At 37.1% G+C, this 19,117-nt stretch overlaps 1 protein-coding gene across 3 annotated transcripts in view; it reads right to left on the bottom strand.

The window, feature by feature from the left end:
• The window catches only part of prkcea (protein kinase C, epsilon a), a 52,414-nt gene that overhangs the window by 8,400 nt on the left and 24,897 nt on the right, over positions 1–19,117 (bottom strand). For 2 of the 3 annotated variants that reach the window (XM_052611487.1, XM_052611489.1), the window contains exons 3-11: positions 18,554–18,719; positions 18,018–18,052; positions 17,782–17,870; positions 15,660–15,789; positions 15,429–15,571; positions 15,157–15,256; positions 14,244–14,449; positions 13,980–14,153; positions 3,403–3,557 (exon numbers count right to left, since the gene is read on the bottom strand). In XM_052611487.1, the coding sequence (XP_052467447.1) occupies positions 3,403–3,557; positions 13,980–14,153; positions 14,244–14,449; positions 15,157–15,256; positions 15,429–15,571; positions 15,660–15,789; positions 17,782–17,870; positions 18,018–18,052; positions 18,554–18,719 (1,198 nt within the window). The remainder of the gene's footprint in view (positions 1–3,402; positions 3,558–13,979; positions 14,154–14,243; positions 14,450–15,156; positions 15,257–15,428; positions 15,572–15,659; positions 15,790–17,781; positions 17,871–18,017; positions 18,053–18,553; positions 18,720–19,117) is intronic. The other variant, XM_052611488.1, reaches the window with a different exon arrangement.

The raw sequence follows: 19,117 nt of genomic DNA, 5'->3' as shown, positions 1-19,117 counted from the left end.
TGTGTTTAAATGTGTATGTGTTGGTTATATTGAGGAATACAGAAGCCAGGGGGTGGTTTAACACACATCAGGTGTCTGTGCATCTGTTTACACACTTCTGAGATAAGGATTCAGTTCTCTTGTAAAACCTGTCTATCATAATGTAACATGAGCTGTTGTATTTTTATGACACTATTCAAGTGATTAAAAACGACATGCATTTGTAAGGAAGCTCAAGTTCATCTCTCAAGTCACTTCAATGTCATTTTTTCCTCATTAAACAAGGTTACCCTTACAGAAAAATTGCACATTAAATGAGATGAATACTCCAGTCATACCAGTAGCCCATTAAAAGCTGTGTTTTTTAAATTAATGTATATTTTAATCTAGAAAAGGAAATATCGAAAGTGACAATAAGACATTTCTGATGTTATAAAAGTTTATATTTCAATTACATGCTGTTCTTTTGGATTATTCATCACAGAATCCTGAAAAAGCAGCACAACTGTTTTTTAAGTTTGACAATAATAAAAAAATGTTTCTTGAGCACCAAATCAGCATATTACAAGACTGGAGTAAAGCTGAAAATTAAGCTTTTCCATCATTTTAAAATATATTTAAACAGAAAACAGTAATTTCTTTTTTTTTATTAATATTTCACAGTTTTACAGTTTTTTTTGTTTTTTTTTTAAATAAATGCAACCTTGATGAGCACCAGAGACTTATTTTAAAAACATCAAACACTTGTTTATATATATATAGACAGACAGATAGATAGATAGATAGATAGATAGATAGACAGATAGATAGATATAATATTCCAAATGTTAAGTATACACTTATAAAGTAGTGTATACTTATTAAAATAATATATTATATTACTTATTATAATAATATAATAAAGTACTTACAAATCCTTACAAATAACTAGTCTATAGTTCTTTCATATAAACTCTCTATAAAATGTTCATGAGTGTGCTGTGTGTGTCAACAGTTTTGTCAACAGACAAAAAAATAGCAACAGAGAGCCAAACAGAGAGCCTATCCTTTGATGGTTGATTGGGGAAAAAATGTCAACATTTCTTTGCTGGCATCATTCAAGGACAAATCTTTTAGTGATGCACTGTTCCGACATGAGGGCGGGACAGCCCAGGTTCACGTAACTGTTCTATTTTTGACAGCAACCATGGAAGTTGGAAGGATTTTAGGTTATGCACTTAACATGACAATAGCCAACAGAAATAGCGAACTGCAACACAGCTTCCTGCAAGTTAAAGCCAGGAGCTGTCATCTGTCCACTGCACAGAACAGGTTGAGTTAAAGTGGACTGTCTACTGTTTAGGGTTCAACAAATGCTTCAGTGTTCAGGGCTTTTCAATGGATACCACTGAGTCTACCTGATAGCAACAAAACCAACAATCAATTTTTCTCTTACACACACATACATTAGCAGGGTCCAAAAAAAAAAACATTTATATATTTTTTACAAATAAAATTTTTTAATACTTAAGTAAAGACTCTCTGACCCCTTTTGGATTTGATTTCCATACTTCCTCTGAGCTCCACTGGACGACTGTACATACACGTACACATGCCAAAATGAATGGTCTCCCACACATACACACATGTGCATGTACACACACATAATTAGGCCCTATTGAAATACCTTCCTGTGTTCCCTATGTGTGGAGAGTGATTTTTCCAAAGTACCTCATCACTTTAACATGACGTTTAGCCCCAGTCCATAAAAAAATGTAAATAAAATAACCTTACAAGAACAGAAAGATAAAGAAAAGAGAGTTAAAACTCAGAAACGGGATGGTTTATGGGTCTAATCAGACAGCAAGTCTGTACACAGGACAAGCATTGACCTGCAAAACAGACTAAAGAGATAAAGTTTACCACTTCTTTGCTTTAGCTTTCTCACTGTCCTCCGTAAAGTATAAAAACCATTATGCCTACGAAGAGTCCCTGTAAACCACATATGCCTGTGTGTTTGTGTCCTTAATGTATATTTTGTGAACATTTAAAGGGACAGTGAATATGTATGCAATCAAAGTTAAATAAAGGTTGGTTTAAAGCACTTAACTAAATGGCATTTTTCCATTTACCACAACCTAATCTAAAGTGAGAACTATTCACTTCTTAATACCAATCAACACTTCCTTTACTACATGTTTTCCATGTCCCCATTAACTTGTTATTCCATGCACCTGTATTTCCCCAATTATCCTGCATTCATAAGCCCTAGTCCCCCTAAATATATGTGTTTCCGGTGCTCCTGTCTACCCTGTGTATTCCCTTGGATTATGAATTAAAAGAAGACTGTTCAGTGCATTCCTGATTTCCTCATTCCTTGCTCCTCGACTTAGGCCAAGTGTGACAGATAATGAATGAAAAACTCACTATTTGTAAAAAGTCTATTAATATATTAACTAGGAATGAGTAGGATTATGACAGTTCTACAATATCTACCAAAGCTTTAGATAAGGAATATTGTTTTTTGTGCTTTTCTTGGGGCGTGTGACCCAATGCAGCCTCTGTATTCACCTCTCAGCATGTCTTTTTTTGCTTGGAAGTCTGATTGTGTGATAAACTAAAGACAGTGGGATTAAAGTTTGTACTTGGGAAAGAATCAGTGTGTTTGGCTATGTTCACACAGTCAGTTTGGACTGACAACAATATTTATCAACAGGTGTGACTGCATTGAGTGTAAACACACTATACTGAACATTGTAAACTGTATTTTGCTACTGTATGGATGTAGCGTGTGTCAATAATTTAATCTTTTAAAAAAAGCAAATTAAAAAACTCCTCTGAACTGTATCAGGATCTCAGAGCTGCAGTCTCTTCAGTTGTGCCTGGGGAGCAGGAAACCTGCTCTGGCCTGAATAAGGACTTTAGTTCACTGAGAGAGGTAAGCTGATACTAAATGCTACACTAACAATGGTGTGATCTCTTGCTACCTCTCACAGGTCATACAGGATTAGCATCTGCCTCAGAGCTGGAACAAAAACAAGCATTTAAAGTCTTTGAGTGCCAGTTAGCATGATGCCTGGATAGAATTGGCATCATTTGTGGGAGCTGAAGTCACAGTGGAGTCTCATGGCATGAGTTGAAGTGTACAATTTCTACAGTGATCGTGTCACCAAAAATTGTAGATTGAAATCAAATTTCTACATTTTTTCAGTGTTGTTTACAATACCGCCACTAATATAAAAGTGCATTAAGAACATCAAATGGTCAAATGTGATTGCAAAGTGACTTTGGGTGAAGTATGCATTATTTGTTTCTTTAAAATAGGTGTTCATATCCTAGCTTAATATGGAGAGACAGCTATATGTAGGTAATGATCATAATAATTTAATTAATAATAAATGTGTATACATTCATAAAAATGTAAGTCAAATGGTGTGTTTATACCTGTAGATGACACCATGTTGATGCAGGAACATAAGTGCAGATGTGACCTCAGCTGCGTAGAAACGGGAACGAGCTTCATCAAACTTTCGTGAGCGTTGGATCTGAAACATCAGGTCTCCTCCGTTCACATACTCCATAACAAAGAACAACCGATCCTAGAGAGACCGAGGGAGAATAAAAATAAAAAGACAGTGTTGATTTTCGTAGAATGGACTCCACACCCAGTAATAGCATGCCTCATTTAAAATCTTATTCATTTCCACAGCACAAACTGTATGGGACAAGCGTAGGTTTAGTAAAATCTGAACGAACCCCTCAGTACTTTGACATGAAAGAACCTTTAGATTTTGTGCCAATGTTAAATTGGTGATTTTAAAGTGCTAAAGCATTATGCAGAGAAACAATCACAAGAATAGTATGCTAAAATCAATCAGGATGTAGGTATATAAAATAAGTCTTAACTGTGAAGTGGAGGTTGGTTTTTAATGCAACATACTGAATGTTGAAGTACTGCCAGAAATATCACGCTGGCACACTCCACATTCCCTGTCTGACACAAATTATTTTAAGCCATGACTTCTGATGAACAAAGTTCTCTTATGTAAGTGTACAAAAGCCTACTTCTGTGAGTTTTGCTCTTCATTCAGAGAGGAGGAATTTAAACAGGATGCTTAGTAGTTTGTGTAAATGTGCCAAGAAATCTGAAGGAGGCCCACCCAATCCAATATGAACAAACATTTCCTGCCCCTAATTAGAAATGAACAAATAGTTTCTTCCGTTTGGGTTGGCCCACAGGACGGCAGCTCTGATTGGAAGATAGCGGACACAGCACGGCACCATTTGGGTTAAACTGTCTCTGCTTTTGTTAGTTTATACAAGACAACAATACAAGACAACTTATCTTTGTGTCATAAATTCAGAAAAGTACATTGTATCATTACATCTGAAACTGTAGTGTGTGTGTGTCTGTGTGTGTTATGCAGGGCAGTTTTCTGTCATGCTATAACAGACGGGTGGTGTAAGGAAACGTCTGTTTAGTCTCATCCATGCTTATATAATATGTCATGAAAGACATTTTCAATGGCTTATTTTCTAAAGACTGCAGGTGCAGGACGCTTCTGACGAACCGGTGCTGAAAACACAAAACAGACATACAGCACACAAACATGATAAGACCTGTAATCTGAATTAGCGAAAGCGTATAGATGTAGCCAGACATGCACAACTTAACTTCACCAAATCCATGTGGGATTAAAGCTATTGAACATTCTGCGGTACTACTGTACTTACTGTGGCAATAGTGTTTAGTTAAGTAATGCTAAATGCTAAATCATTTTTACATTACCATTATATTCAGCAAGGATACATTACATTGACCAAAAGTAACAGTAAATACCTTTTAATATTTTCGAAAAAATCTATTTGTAATAAATACTGTTCTTATTAATCAAAGAATTCTGAAAAAAAAAATTATAATTATACAAAATTATAATGCCATCACAGGAATTAATTCCTTTTTTAAATTATTAATATAGAAAACATCTTAATTTGTAACAATATTTCAGTTTTTGCTTTTATTTTTAAAATTGGCAAAACTAACTAACTCAGAATGCACCAAATTTTAAGTGATAAGCATCAATTATTATTTCTGAATCATCTTTCTTCTGTGCATTCAGAGAAAAGTTTGCTGGCTCTTTGCTGTCTCTCAAGGAGAAACAGCAAGACAACTGTAGGGAAACCTAGACCTTCAAAACAAGGGAGCGTCCTGCAGCTTTCTTTGTCTAAAAGGGTTTTATGACGACTTTGAATTAGGTGCACATTTTACAAAAAAATAAATAAAAAAAATTCTTGTAAATATTCAGAGCTGGCAATCTATCAGACTGATGAAAAAACAAATGACGATGGAGAGCAATAAAGACAAAAGATGGATGACGAAAGAAGGAGAGATGTTTTCATGCTCAGAAGAAACGTTTTTCAGAGTTTTGAGAGTGAATTCAACTCATCAATCTACTTTGGAAAAAGAGAGAGAAATCTAACTTTTCTTTTCTTTTGGAGAAAGAACAAGTGAGTGCTCCACATAAACTGTACAAAGGCAGAGGGCACTCAGAGAACACAAGAGACAACCACCAAAAACTTCAGATATAAGACATCGACACAAATCAAGAAATTTGACCAAAAGAGAGCAATCTGAAAGTGCATGTCCTCAATATTTCACTCTAATAAAGACAACTTAGACAAGAGATTTCAAAGGACTTGAATGTAACACAATCTAGATCTTGGGTCTCCAGTCATCTCAGTAACTGAAGCACATGAAGGTTTCTGGGTTGCTACAGTCTTAGAAATAAAGAGTTCATCTGTGACTGTCCTCAGCTGGGAGTGAAGAACACACTCATGTCACACACTGTCCATAACCACGGCAAACCACGAGCCAGGACAGAACCATTTTCTCTGTCCACTCAAATAATTCTTCATACTTGTATAGCTGCACATTCCCTCTGAGTGCTGGGAAGTTACACAAAATGATTTATCAGAATGAACTTAACAATATTAAAATACTCACACGTGTGTAGAGCTGCTTTACAGCAGAATCCGAAGTTGATTTTCATAATTGTTTCTGCAATTCCAGTTTATCTCTGTAAAGCTGATTTGACACTATCATATAAAGCACTACAGAAATAAAGGAGACTTCATTTCACTCACATACTGTTATATAATATATGTCATCATCATTCATATTAGTTAATAACCAGTAGTTTTTAATAATCTTTTACTTTTTATTAAAATGTAAGTAAATTTTTTTTATATAATATAATTTGATCATATAAGTCATAACTTAATTTATTAATGACATGTAGGCAAAAATGATTTCATTTCATTATTATTTTATTTATTATTGAAATTCAATATATGGTTTCCAAATAATATATTGTTCATTAATATATATATAAAACACATCACAATACAATAGTAATTTTTCACATTTGTTAATAAATCCGAAGGCTTTAATTTTTTATTTTAACTTTTTTTTTTTACTGAAAGTTGAAGGTTACCTAATATGCTCTTTTTTTCAATATGTAATATAAGTCACAGGTGTCCCCAGAATGTGTCAGTGAAGTTTCAGCTCAAAATACCCCACAGATAATTTATTATACAGTGAACTTCTCAAGCATGAGCTAACTCTCTGCCCCTCCTTCTCTCTCTCTCTCTCTCTCTCTCGTCATTTCCGGTGCGAGCGTGAGTGTGCAGAGCGTGTGGGTGAGAGTTCTTCGGTGAGATTGAGTTTCTTTTCCTTTTTTTCTAAGCTACTTTTGCTTCTGTCTGCCAGATTTTAACTTAGGTTTGCGTAAGGTGTTCAGGAAGCGCGGTCTTCCAGCGCGCGCTGGTTGACGATGGCGTCTTCAGAGCGCGTGAGTTATGATCGGCTTTCTCGCCGGCATGGAATCAAGATCGCGCCGGTAATGAATTGCTCAGTTGAAGACTGCAGTTTAGCGGTCGGACAGATTGTTGGACACGACAGTATTATGTCAGCATCTCGAATGAATAGTGCTGTGGTGATCTTTTTGGATAACGTTGAGAAAGTAAACAGGGTGGTGGAAAATGGAATTTCTATTCAGGATACGTTTACGCCAGTAATTCCTCTAGTTCAACCGGCAAAAAAGATAATTTTGTCCAATGTTCCCCCGTTTATAAAAGATGACTTGTTGATAGCGGAATTGTCTAGACATGGAAAAATTGTTTCACAAATGAGGAAAGTTCCGCTAGGCTGCAAGTCCCCTTTACTTAAACACGTAGTCTCTTTTAGACGTCAAATCTTTATGGTTCTTAAAAGTGAAGTCGAGGATCTAAGTGTGGCGTTCAAATTCAAAATTGATGGCTTTGACTATGTTGTTTATGCAAGTTCAGAGACTATGAAATGCTTTAAGTGTGGATCAGAGAGCCACATTCGTAGTTCGTGTCGGGTTCAGAGCGCGGATGACAGCGCTCATGTCGAGGCTGATGAAGAGGTTGTAGATGCGGTTGTCAGTGGTTCGGCTGAAGCTGATCAGGCTGAAGAAGGTGCGTCTGCTGCACCAGCGGCAGGAGCGAGTACTGCTGCGGAGGGAGAACCCGAGGTGATAGATGCTGTTAAAGCAGCTAAACGGGTGACTGGAGAAGAAATTATTACAGATTATGTGGGCGATGACGCACTGTTTAAGACACCTCCTGTTAAGAGAAAAAGAAACAAAGCAAAGATGAGGAATGAAAAGTCAAAACAATGGTCTGAAACACAGGTTGATGAATGTGATGATGTTGAAAGTAGTCCTGTTGAAGATTCTGACAGTGAAACTCAGGAAATTAAGAGTAGAAGGAATACAAGTAGTGACTATTCTTTTGATAAAGTCAAATCTTTTTTACAAAGATCAAAAAATGTGAAAAATGTGCAGGTTACAGATTTTTTTCCTGATCGTAAAATGTTTGTTGATTCTGTTGTGATGTTGATGAGGAGTGAGGGTGAAGAAAAGTTCACTGTTCAAGAAATATATAGATTAAGGAAAATTATTGCTAAACTAAGATCAGAACTTCAGGCAGAGGATGGGTTTGAAACAATGTAGTTCTCTCTGTCTTTACATGCTGAAAGCTGCTTTGTGTGTAATCCTTCTCTCATTCTTCTTGATGAGTGTGGTGAGAATAGGCTCTCTTAATATTAATGGTGCACGAGATGCTTATAAAAGGGCATTGTTATTTGAATTAATAAGACAAAAGAAAATTGATGTGATGTTTATTCAGGAGACACACAGTGATGTGTTAAATGAAACTGATTGGAGGAGAGAATGGGAAGGGGTGGTGGTGTGCTCTCACATGAGTTCTTCTAGAGGAGGGGTAGCTGTGCTTTTTGCTACACATTTCACTCCTGTTTCTTTTGAAGTGAAGCAAGAAATTGCTGGTAGACTCATTTTTGTACGTGCACAGTTTGAAAAATTTAATGTGGTGTTTATTAATGTATATGCCCCTAATAGTGGTAATGAGAGAGTTTGTTTTCTTAATAATCTTAATGAAATTTTGCAGAGCTGTAATTCAGATGAATATGTGTTTTTAGGTGGGGATTTTAATTGTACTGAGAATTGTGTACTAGATCGAAATCATGCTGAACCCCATACAGCTTCCAGTCGTACCATGCGCACCTTGATTGAAACCCATAAACTGTGTGACATATGGAGACGTTTAAACGGAAATGATAAACAATATACATGGTTGCATACTCGGGAGAATTTTATTTCTTTGGCCAGATTAGATAGACTCTACTGTTTTAAACATCATTTCAATATTGTCAAAAGCTGTGTAATTAGTCCTTCTGGGTTTTCTGATCATGCTATTGTTATTTGTAAAGTGTTTATATCAAATATAAGGTCAAAGAGTGCCTACTGGCATTTTAATGTATCTTTGTTGAGTGATGCAAAATTTAAAGAGGTCTTTCACTTTTTTTGGAAGGAATTTAAATTAAAGAAAAAGTGTTTTATCAATTTAAAACAATGGTGGGATGTTGGAAAAGTTGAAACCAAGTTATTATGTCAACAGTATACTTTCAATGTCTCTAAAAATATCACACAAAAAATGAAAGAACTTGAAGAGGAAATTGTAGAGGTGCAAACAATATTGGAGTCCACTGGAGGACAAAATGGTGTTGATGTTCTCAAGTCCAAAAGGATGGTTCTTGCAAACCTGCTAGGCGTGAAAGCAAAAGGTGCATTGGTTAGGTCACGCTACCAAAATTTAACACAAATGGATGCCCCATCCAAATTCTTTTTTAATTTGGAAAGAAAGAATGGCCAGAGTAGATACATTCACTCCTTGCGATCGGAGAACGGGCAAGAGCTTACAGTGCTGTCTGAAATAAGACAAAGGGCTGTAAGGTTCTATAAGGATCTGTATGGGAGTGAATATAAACATGATGAAGAAATGTCTTCCAGTTTTTATCAAGGTTTACCGAAGCTCCCAAAAAAGTCAAAGGAGGCACTAGAGAAGCCTTTGTGTGCACAAGAGCTTTGGAAAGCACTGCAGACTATGGAGAGTGGAAAAGCTCCAGGAATTGATGGGCTCCCGATTGAGTTTTATAAAGCTTTTTGGGAGGTGTTGGGTGAGGATTTTTTGGATGTTCTCAATGAGAGCATAGCTGAAGGTCTCTTACCAGTGAGCTGTAGGAGAGCTGTGATCACTCTCCTACCCAAGAAAGGTGACCTTCAGGAAATTAAGAACTGGAGACCAGTGAGCTTGTTGTGCTCCGATTTGAAAATTTTTTCTAAAACTCTGGCAAATAGATTAAGAGAAGTGATGGGGGACATTATACATCCTGACCAGACGTATTGTGTGCCGGGCAGGTGTATTTCTGATAACATTTTTCTTGTTCGAGATGTAATGGAGGTTGCTGGCCTTTTGGGCATTGATTTAGGACTCATCTCCATTGATCAAGAAAAAGCTTTCGATAGGGTTGAGCACCAGTATCTTTGGAACACCCTTGATGTTTTTGGGTTTGGTCCAGGTTTTATTGGAGTAATCAAAGTGTTATATAAAGACATTGAAAGTATGCTAAAAATCAATGGTGGTTTGTCCGCCCCTTTTAGTGTTAACAGGGGCATCAGACAAGGTTGTGCACTCTCTGGAATGCTGTACTCCTTAGCAATTGAACCATTATTAAACAAATTACGCTCTAATATAGAAGGTTTACTGTTACCTAACGTTAATCTGCAACACCAGATATCAGCTTATGCTGACGACGTAATGATAATGGTCAATGGGCAGAATGACATAAATACTCTGGTAAAAATAATTCAAGAGTTTGGGAATGTATCTGCTGCTAAAATAAATTGGAGTAAGAGTGATGCCTTAATTGTTGGAAAATGGGAGAAGGGGCCACCTTTATTACCGGGTGGGTTAACTTGGAAAAAAGGAGGTCTTAAATATCTAGGTGTGTTTATTGGAGATGCTGTCACACAAGAAAAGAACTGGTTTGGGGTGATCGAAAAAATAGAGGGTAGGTTAAAAAAATGGAAGTGGATTCATCCACAACTTTCTTTTAGAGGACGTGTTTTAATAATTAACAACTTGGCTGCTTCAACATTGTGGCACAGACTGGTATGTGTAGACCCTCCTTCCGGTCTGCTTTCAAGATTACAAGCAATGCTGGTAGACTTTTTTTGGGATCGGCTTCACTGGGTCCCTCAAAGCATACTTTTCCTGCCTTTGGATGAAGGAGGTCAAGGTCTGGTGCATCTGTTCAGTAGACTTGCAACTTTTCGCCTGCAGTTTATCCAGAGACTGCTAACTGGGCCTGAAGATCTAGTCTGGAGGAAAGTGGCTCAGAACATATTACAGAGGATTGATGGACTTGGACTTGACAGTACTCTGGTATTTACGGATCACAAACAACTGAATTTCAAAGGACTTCCTTCATTTTATCATGGACTATTTAAAATGTGGGGACTTTTCAGTATCATCAGGGTTTGTAAAACAGAGTCATTGTTTTGGTTACTTGAGGAGCCTTTGGTTAAAGGATCTCGTTTTGACTTGTCAAATGAGTGTTTGCCAGGTCTATCATTAAGACTTTGTGGCTCTGGTTTAGTAAAGTTAAGGAACTTAATTGATGTGGCTGGGCCTCATTTAAGCGATGCTCTTGCACTGGCCGCCATTTTAGGTCAGAGATCCGTACGCCAAACTGAATTTATTTTAAAACTCTGGAAAAAAAGATTAACAGAGGAAGAATTAACTATGTTACAAAGCTTTGCTGATGGAAGTTTGGTTCCAGATATAAAAGATCCTTTTCCCAAAGTTGCCATATCTCCTGATATGAGAGGTATGTCTAGCATACTGCTAGATATAGAAGGTCTAAAAGATCTGGATCTGAGTTTTGCTGGAGGAAAAGAGCTTTATAGGTGTTTTGTTAAAATTTTGAATAAAGGGGCATTAAACCAGAAAAAAGACACTATTTGGCGAGAAAAATTTGGTTTACGAGAGGAAGACAAGCCGGTTTGGAGGGTGCTATACAAACCACCATTGAATAAGCAGTCTGGTGACCTGCAGTGGCGTATCTTACATGGGGCTATAGCGGTGAACGCCTTTGTCTCTGTTATTAACTCAGATGTTGTTGATAAATGTGTGTTTTGTGGGATAAGAGAGACTGTTTTTCATTGCTTTACAGAATGTTTTCGATTGGGACCGATCTTTGCCTTGTTAAAGGGCTTATTTTTAAGATTTCAGGAAAACTTCTCTCCTAATGCCTTTATTTTAGGATTGAGATATTGTCAGAAGCAGAGAATAAAGTGGCAGCTGATCAACTTTATTGTTGGACAAGCAAAATTTGCAATATATGTTACAAGGAGAAACAGAATTGAAAACAGATCAAATCAAGATGCTGTAACTCTTTTTAAAGCTTTTTTAAGGGCTCGAGTGGGTGTTGAATTTAAGTATTACCAACTAATGAATGATTTGGAGTCTTTTGAATTACAGTGGTGTTTTAGTAATATTATTTGTGTTGTAATTGATGGAGTATTAATTTTTGATATGTTGTTAATTTGAGCTTGGGGTATATGTTTTGATTTGTTTTGGTCAAGTTGTTTTGTAATGTTTTTTTAATATCTCTGTATAATAAAGGTGTATGAAATCTCTCTCTCTCTCTTTTCCCAGGGAATCATTCAGACTTTACATGTTCCATAATCCTCCTCATGGCCCCTTCTTTTGACAGTTTTCTATCTGCAGGAGCATGTCTGTCCGCGGTCCCAACAGGCCTCATCACAAACAGTTGTGTAATGTTATTTACATTTCTGCTGCATAATTACAGTTGATAAGAATATGGCTGTGATCCCAAAGCTGATTAAAACCAGAGGCAGCAGTTCAAAAAGAGTACACAACTCCTCTTTCCCCCCAAATCACATCTTCCTTCTTCTTTCGGCCCCTTTCCCGCACTTCTATTGCCTCCAAGCCTTCTTTTTTGCATCTGTTGTATTGTTGCCTCCATCAGTGTGCGCTGTGCTCTCGGATGTGGGCGAATGAGAATGAGAGGGGAGATAAGAGAGGGGGCGGTAGTCGAAGAGTGAAAAAGAGAAATGAGGACACTAGATATCACTGTGAGTTTAACTGGGGCATGGGAGGGGAAGCTGAACAAGAGACGGAAAGAAGTGAAAATGCAAAATAGAGAAGGACGGGGAAAAGAGACAGAAGATGAGAGTCATAAAAGCAGGGGTGAAAAGGATGTCAGTCTTTAATGAGCACAATTCACTGATAGAACGAGTACCACTTCAATTCGCCTTCAATATTGGGGAATACGGTTGTGTGGATAATACTGGACATATTTCAGCGGCTTCTGATTTATACGCTGTTGTCATTTTTTTCATTAGAAAATAAAAACAAGCATCTTCTATGGTCCTAAACCACTTTAAACTGCTAAAGGTTTCATAACCTCATCTGACCTCTCTCTTTTTACACAGTTTCAAACAACTCAACAGACTGTCACCTACAACCACACTGTGATACATGTTCTAAACACACATTAGCAATCAGAAAGAGCCCACACTGCCACCTACTGGACAACTTCTCTTATTAGCAGTGAAATCCTGATAAAGTCATAAAAGTGTGTGGCTCTGCCATCTGGCGGATTGCAAGAACACATTGAGAACTTCAACAGTACTGTTCCAATGTTTTGGGTCAATATATATTTTTAAAGAACTGAATACTTTCATTCAGCAAGGATACGTTAAATTTACAAACATTTACACTGTTACAACATATTTCTATTTTAAATGTTTTTTTGAACTTTCTATTTATCCAAGAATCCTGACAAATTCTGGTTTACACGTAATATTAAGCAGCAAAAACAGTTTTCAACATTGATAATAGTAAGAAATGTGGATTTGGATGAACTATCTCCTTAAGTGTGCACATAAATTATGAATATGTAGTAGTGAAAGACTAAGATTGCTGAGAGAGAGGGAGAGTGAGATAGTGAGTGAGAGTGAGAGAGAGTGAGTGAGTGAGTGAGTGTGTGAGTGAGAGAGTGTGTGAGAGTGAGATAGTGAGTGAGAGTGAGAGAGATTGAGAGAGAGTGAGAAAGAATGAGATAGTGTGTGAGTGAGTGAGAGAGTGTGTGAGAGTGAGATAGTGAGTGAGAGTGAGAGAGCACAGAATCAGCGGATCTCTTAAAACTAGTACAAAACTAGCCAATCACGTTTCAGGAGGTTCCCCGATAAAAATTGCTTCCCGGGGTTAAAATAGAAATTTTTTGGAAGGGTTGCCTTGGTAAAATTCACATTTTAGGGGCTAAATATTACGTTATTGGTATTGGGGTTGCTTCAAACCGCAGACATGAAAAACAATCGTAGACTTGGCATCTTTACTGATGAGATGTGCATGAAAATCGCATTCGATTTTTTGCACAGCCCTAGATTGACAGTATAAACAGAATAGTGGACAATCTGTCTAAAATAAAATAAAACTTCACAAATAATACTGGGTTTGGAACGATATGAAGGTGACATGAGAATGACGGCAGATCTGTAGAACAAAGAAAAGACTTTAAGGGTGGATCAGCAAGAAATTGGGTCTTTTACCTTTGTCTGGAAGCAGCAGAATAGCTGGGTTAGATAGGGATGTTTCCTAGCCAGGGCTAGAATGCGTTTCTCTGTCAAAGTGCAGTCCACATCATCATCTTGAAGGATGACGTCTTTCTTCAAAACTTTCACAGCATAAACTTCATCTGTGCCTTTCAGCTCTGCCAGCATCACCTACAGCATGGAAAGAGCAAGGTGAAGATGTTGATTCTCTTGTTTTCATATTCAAAAATGGAAAAGTACTGATTTGTGGAAACCACTCACCTTGCCAAAGCTGCCTTTGCCCAGCACTTTGATGAATGAGAAGTCCGTGAGACTCATCCTCTTCGTCTGGACAGTCTTCAGTTCTCCATTCTCCCGGCCCTCTGTCGCTGAGCTCTGAATGGCACTGCTTGTGGAAGAGGACGAAGACTTGTGCTCCTGACCAAACGAAAGGGCCTTGCGGATACTCTCCAGTTCTGCAAGCTCTGCTACCGATGGACAGACATAAACATTAGACTTTAAGGCATAATTCTTTCAAAAATTATCATTCTGGGATTATTTACTCGCACTAAACCTGTATGAGTTATTTCCTTCATAAAACACAAAAGGAGCAATTTAAAAAAAAGAGACTGGATAAAATTGAAACATGGTCCATGTGGTTTCTCACACAAAAATGCAATCGAAAAGAGAATCAAACACATTTTTCAAAATCTCTCCTTTTGATTTCCACGCAAGAAAAAATTTGCAGAACACCATTAGAACAACATGAAGTTGGGTAAATGATAACAGAATATTATTTTTTGGATGAAATCTCTCTTTAAGTGTGCACATAAAATATGAATATGTAGTAGTGAAAGAACAAGATTGCTAAGATTGAGAGAGAGTGAGAGTGAGTGAGTGAGAGAGTGAGAGAGTGAGTGAGAGAGAGAGTAAGAGAGTGAGTGAGAGTGAGAGAGAGAGTGTGAAAGAGAGTGTGAGAGTGAGAGAGTGAGTGAGTGAGAGAGTGAGTGAGAGAGAGAGAGAGTGTGAAAGAGAGTGTGTGAGTGAGAGAGAGAGTGAGAGAGAGAGAGAGTGTGTGAAAGAGAGTGTGTGAGTGAGAGAGAGAGTGAGAGAGTGTGAAAGAGAGTGTGTGAGTGAGAGAGAGAGTGAAAGAGAGAGAGAGAGAGAGTGAGTGATAGAGTGAGTAATTCTGTACCCTGGTCGCAAGGTGAAGTTGGAGCTGATTTGCATCGGTCAGACTCTTCTAATGAGGGGGCTTCTGTTATAGGTTGCTGAGGGTCCTGCCCTGGAGTCAACTGAAGAGAGAACACTTAATATCAATACTAATGTTTTTAATATTTTAATGTCTTTTCCGCCTAATCCTTTGTCATCACTGGCCTCATTTTACTGCATCATTATTTAAAGTGATCATGCTTTTATTTAATAATGTGCCCCGAAACCCATTCCCTGATATTTAAGACTACGCACCTTTTTCCTGCGCTGGGTAGTGTTGGAGATCTTATCTGGTGTCACCCCGAGATCAGAGAGCACTTTAGCAATTTTTCTAGCATCGACACCACAGCTAGGAGCTACATTACTTTCACAACGCCGATGGACATTCATTTTACAGGCTGAAAACGGGCAGGAAGACAGAAATAAATATATGGCAATAATAACTGATTAAAATGACTGAACAAAATGATTCTTCACAACATTTACCTTTGCACTGCAGGCCTTGTCGCATCAGTCCCCAAAGTAAGGAACCGCAGTGGTCGCAGAAGGTGGGGACTTTGTAATTATGGATGCTGAACATGTGTGGAATGTTTACACTGAAGCGCTGGGAGCCAACCTGAAAGGAAAAAAACATAATTCATGCAACAATACCCATAATTCAAATGATCACAATGTTGAGGAAATATTGCAGAGGTTTCGGTAGTTTTAGGCAAATGGGCTCACTGTTGTTAACTAAAACTACAACTAAAACTAAAAAAAAAAAAATCTGCATTCATTATTAATTTATTAAATTTTTTTGTTTATTGGTCCATTTTAATAAATGTCAGATAGAAAAAAAAATAGCTAAAAAATTGCAGCAATATTAGAAATTTATACAAAGAGGGTTCCTGTAACGCACATCATCATCTTCAGGAGCCGTTTGTTTGTATGCATGTAGGAAAAATTCTGTGGATGGCACCGTTTAAGGAACTGAGGACATGCACGATTGATGTTTTTTGTGGATGATCGAGGAGCGTGCATGCTTGGTTTGAGGAAACCAAATTTTCTCATTGAAAGGTTTTGATTTGATACCTGCAGATTCACGCGACTCAAATGTTGTGTGTGTTGGCGAGAAGCACACTCATTCAGCTCTCGAGGGAGTTGAATGTGCTCCTTGCGCTTATTTCTTTGTGATTGTGCTCCTTGTATGCATTCTTGGGACTACTGATAGGGAAGGTAAGAAGCGTGGTTCTTTGCTTCACCTTTCACCGAGATTGTAGACAGCATTTGCATGAGCAAGCTTGCCTCTAACAGGAGGGTGTCGGACTCTCATGGGAGTTGAACAGGTTCACAGCAATGCGTTCACAGCAGTGGATTCTGTTCTTGAGGGAATCTAGCCTCTGTATGGAGTGCATTTGGCTCTCGTGGGAGTTGAATGCATGCTGCACGATGTGGTCATGAAACGGTGTAATATGAGAGAGTGGATGTGCCAGGTGTGATGCATTAGCAAGACTGACTAAAAGAGACAGGTAAAGAGCTTTTCCTTTCTGTTCTCTCTAGAGGGATAGTAGTTAGTGTTTGCACGAGCATATCCGGCTCTCGAGGAGAAGAATTGTTAAAAAAAGTTGTTATTTTTGTTTTCTTTGCTCACAAAAAGTATTCTTGCTGCTTCGTAAAATTAGGGTTGAACTACTGATGTCACCTGGACTATTTTACTGATGTCCTTACTACATTTCTGGACCTTGATCGTGGTAGTACCCTTGCTGTCTATGGAAGGGTTAAAGAGCTCTCGGAATGCATCAAAAATATCTTAATTTGTGTCCTGAAGATGAAAACAAATATCTTACGGGTTTGGAACAACTTGAGGGTGAGTAATTAATGTCGGAATTTTAATTTTTGGGTAAACTATCCCTTTAAGCTGAAGTACCACAATTACTAAAATGAAGAATAATAAGAATAAGAAAAATAAAAGCTAAATAATAATAATAAGAAGAAGAAAATGACAAATCATAAAATTATTAAAACTTAAGCTAAAATGTTAATAAAATGCTAAAATATAAAAATAAAATAAAATATGAATAAATACCATAATAATAAATACTATTAAACACTATTAAAATAAATAAATAATATATAAAAAACACTGCAATGGTCTATTTGTTGAAAATTAGCAAACTGCATAGAACACAGTATACACTCTACAATATGCTGCCTACTATTTAAAAAAAAAAAAATTAGTTTATCATTACACATTATTTATCAATATTTTACATTTAAAACAGTCCTCATCATCTTGCTACAGTATATTTAAATCTTGTCACATTATCTCATCATGTTATGTTATTTGTGGTGTCCAACAATTTTATGTAAAATTCCAAAAAAAAAAAAAAAAAAAAAAAAAAAGTCTGCTTATATTACTTCTGTCAAAAGAAGGCCATGATTAGTGCATCGTATTCCGGGAAACAGTATTCCTTGCAGTATATTCTGTTGTGAATTGGGAACATTTTGGCAAAGGTATTAGGTCAGAAAACATCATAATGTACAGTATACATACTTCAGAATCTAATACAAGTATACAAGCTCAAATGTAGCTTGTCTCTGTTAGAGAGAGCAAGAATGTAGAACTGACCTCTTCAGGAGTGTCTTCCTGTTTCTTCAAGCCAGCACATTTTGTTATAATGAGCTCATGGCATCTCTTATGGACCACGCAGGTACACACTGAGGGATTTGGGAAACAGGCAAAAAAAAGTTACCTTTGCATGGTAATTCAAAACACATATCTAAAGATAAAGATTGCTTAATCAAACCAGGAAAGATTATAAATGATTTTATTATCATTGCACATAAGAGAAAAGTCTTACTCACCCTGACACTGATACCCCTGTTTCCCCAGCACACCCCTGCAGAACCACAGTGAAATAAATGTGTTGTTAGGCAACTCTGGCATACAGCAAGATTGTGCAGTTCTGTTTCTGACCAGCAGAGGGGGCATTGTGTTACAACACAGATATATCTAGAGCTGATTGTCTCAGTGGCATCAAGCAGCATTGTGTGAAGCAGATGCACTATTCTCCAGGTATACAAATAGTTAAACCTAACAGTCATTACTCTACAGGGAGGAAATGTTTGCAGAGATAAAAAAAAATTAATAAACATTTGTCTAATCTATGAATGCATCCCTTTAAGCCCTCAGCACTAGAACAGTGGCTCTAATTTGCTTTCTATATTAATATTTATTACAAAAATCAAGAGAATCCAGAGAAGTGCCAGTGATGCGCATCATGCATTGTCTTCAAAAATTACATAAACAAAACCTTTTGTATATCTTAAAGTGATCTTATAATGAAGGAACAGGAGTAGCTGTTGTGAAATAGATAAAGGGCGACAGGTGAGAGTCCTACCAGATGAAATCTCTGCAGTGGGAGCAGTAGGTGGGCTGTCTCAGGTAAGTGGCCATGAATTTGTGACCATTGACCTGATGGACGCGCCTCCGGACCGCTCCCTGCCGTTTCCGTGGACGCATCCGCTCACGGAACACTCTCTCCTCATTTTCATTGGATGATGCAGCTGCAGATTAAAATGACATGGAAAAAATAAGTTATTATATTGAATGTGTATATATATTTTAAATAAAACATTTATTTATGTATGCGTGTTTTTGTGTGTTAATTATTTGATTGTATTCATTTAATGTATTTACATTTCATCAGAATATTAGTCAATTTGAATGCCTAAAGAAAAAAAAAAGCCAACAATCCCATTCAAAAGTTTAGTGTCAGTACTTTTTTTTAATTTTTATAATACTTTTTAACCAAAGGATTAAAATCATATCAATAAGTGATGCTCCTTTGAACTATCTTTAAATCAAAGAATCTTAAAAAATGTCTCACGAAAACATTTATCATGGTTTCCACAGCAAACAGCAGCACAACCGTTTTAACCACTGATAAGAAATGTACATTGAG

This window comes from Carassius gibelio, chromosome A12 (assembly GCF_023724105.1).
Source record: "Carassius gibelio isolate Cgi1373 ecotype wild population from Czech Republic chromosome A12, carGib1.2-hapl.c, whole genome shotgun sequence".
Lineage (NCBI taxonomy): Eukaryota > Metazoa > Chordata > Actinopteri > Cypriniformes > Cyprinidae > Carassius > Carassius gibelio.
Note: the sequence above shows the minus strand (reverse complement) of the source record. Positions and strands in the feature narration are given on the sequence as shown.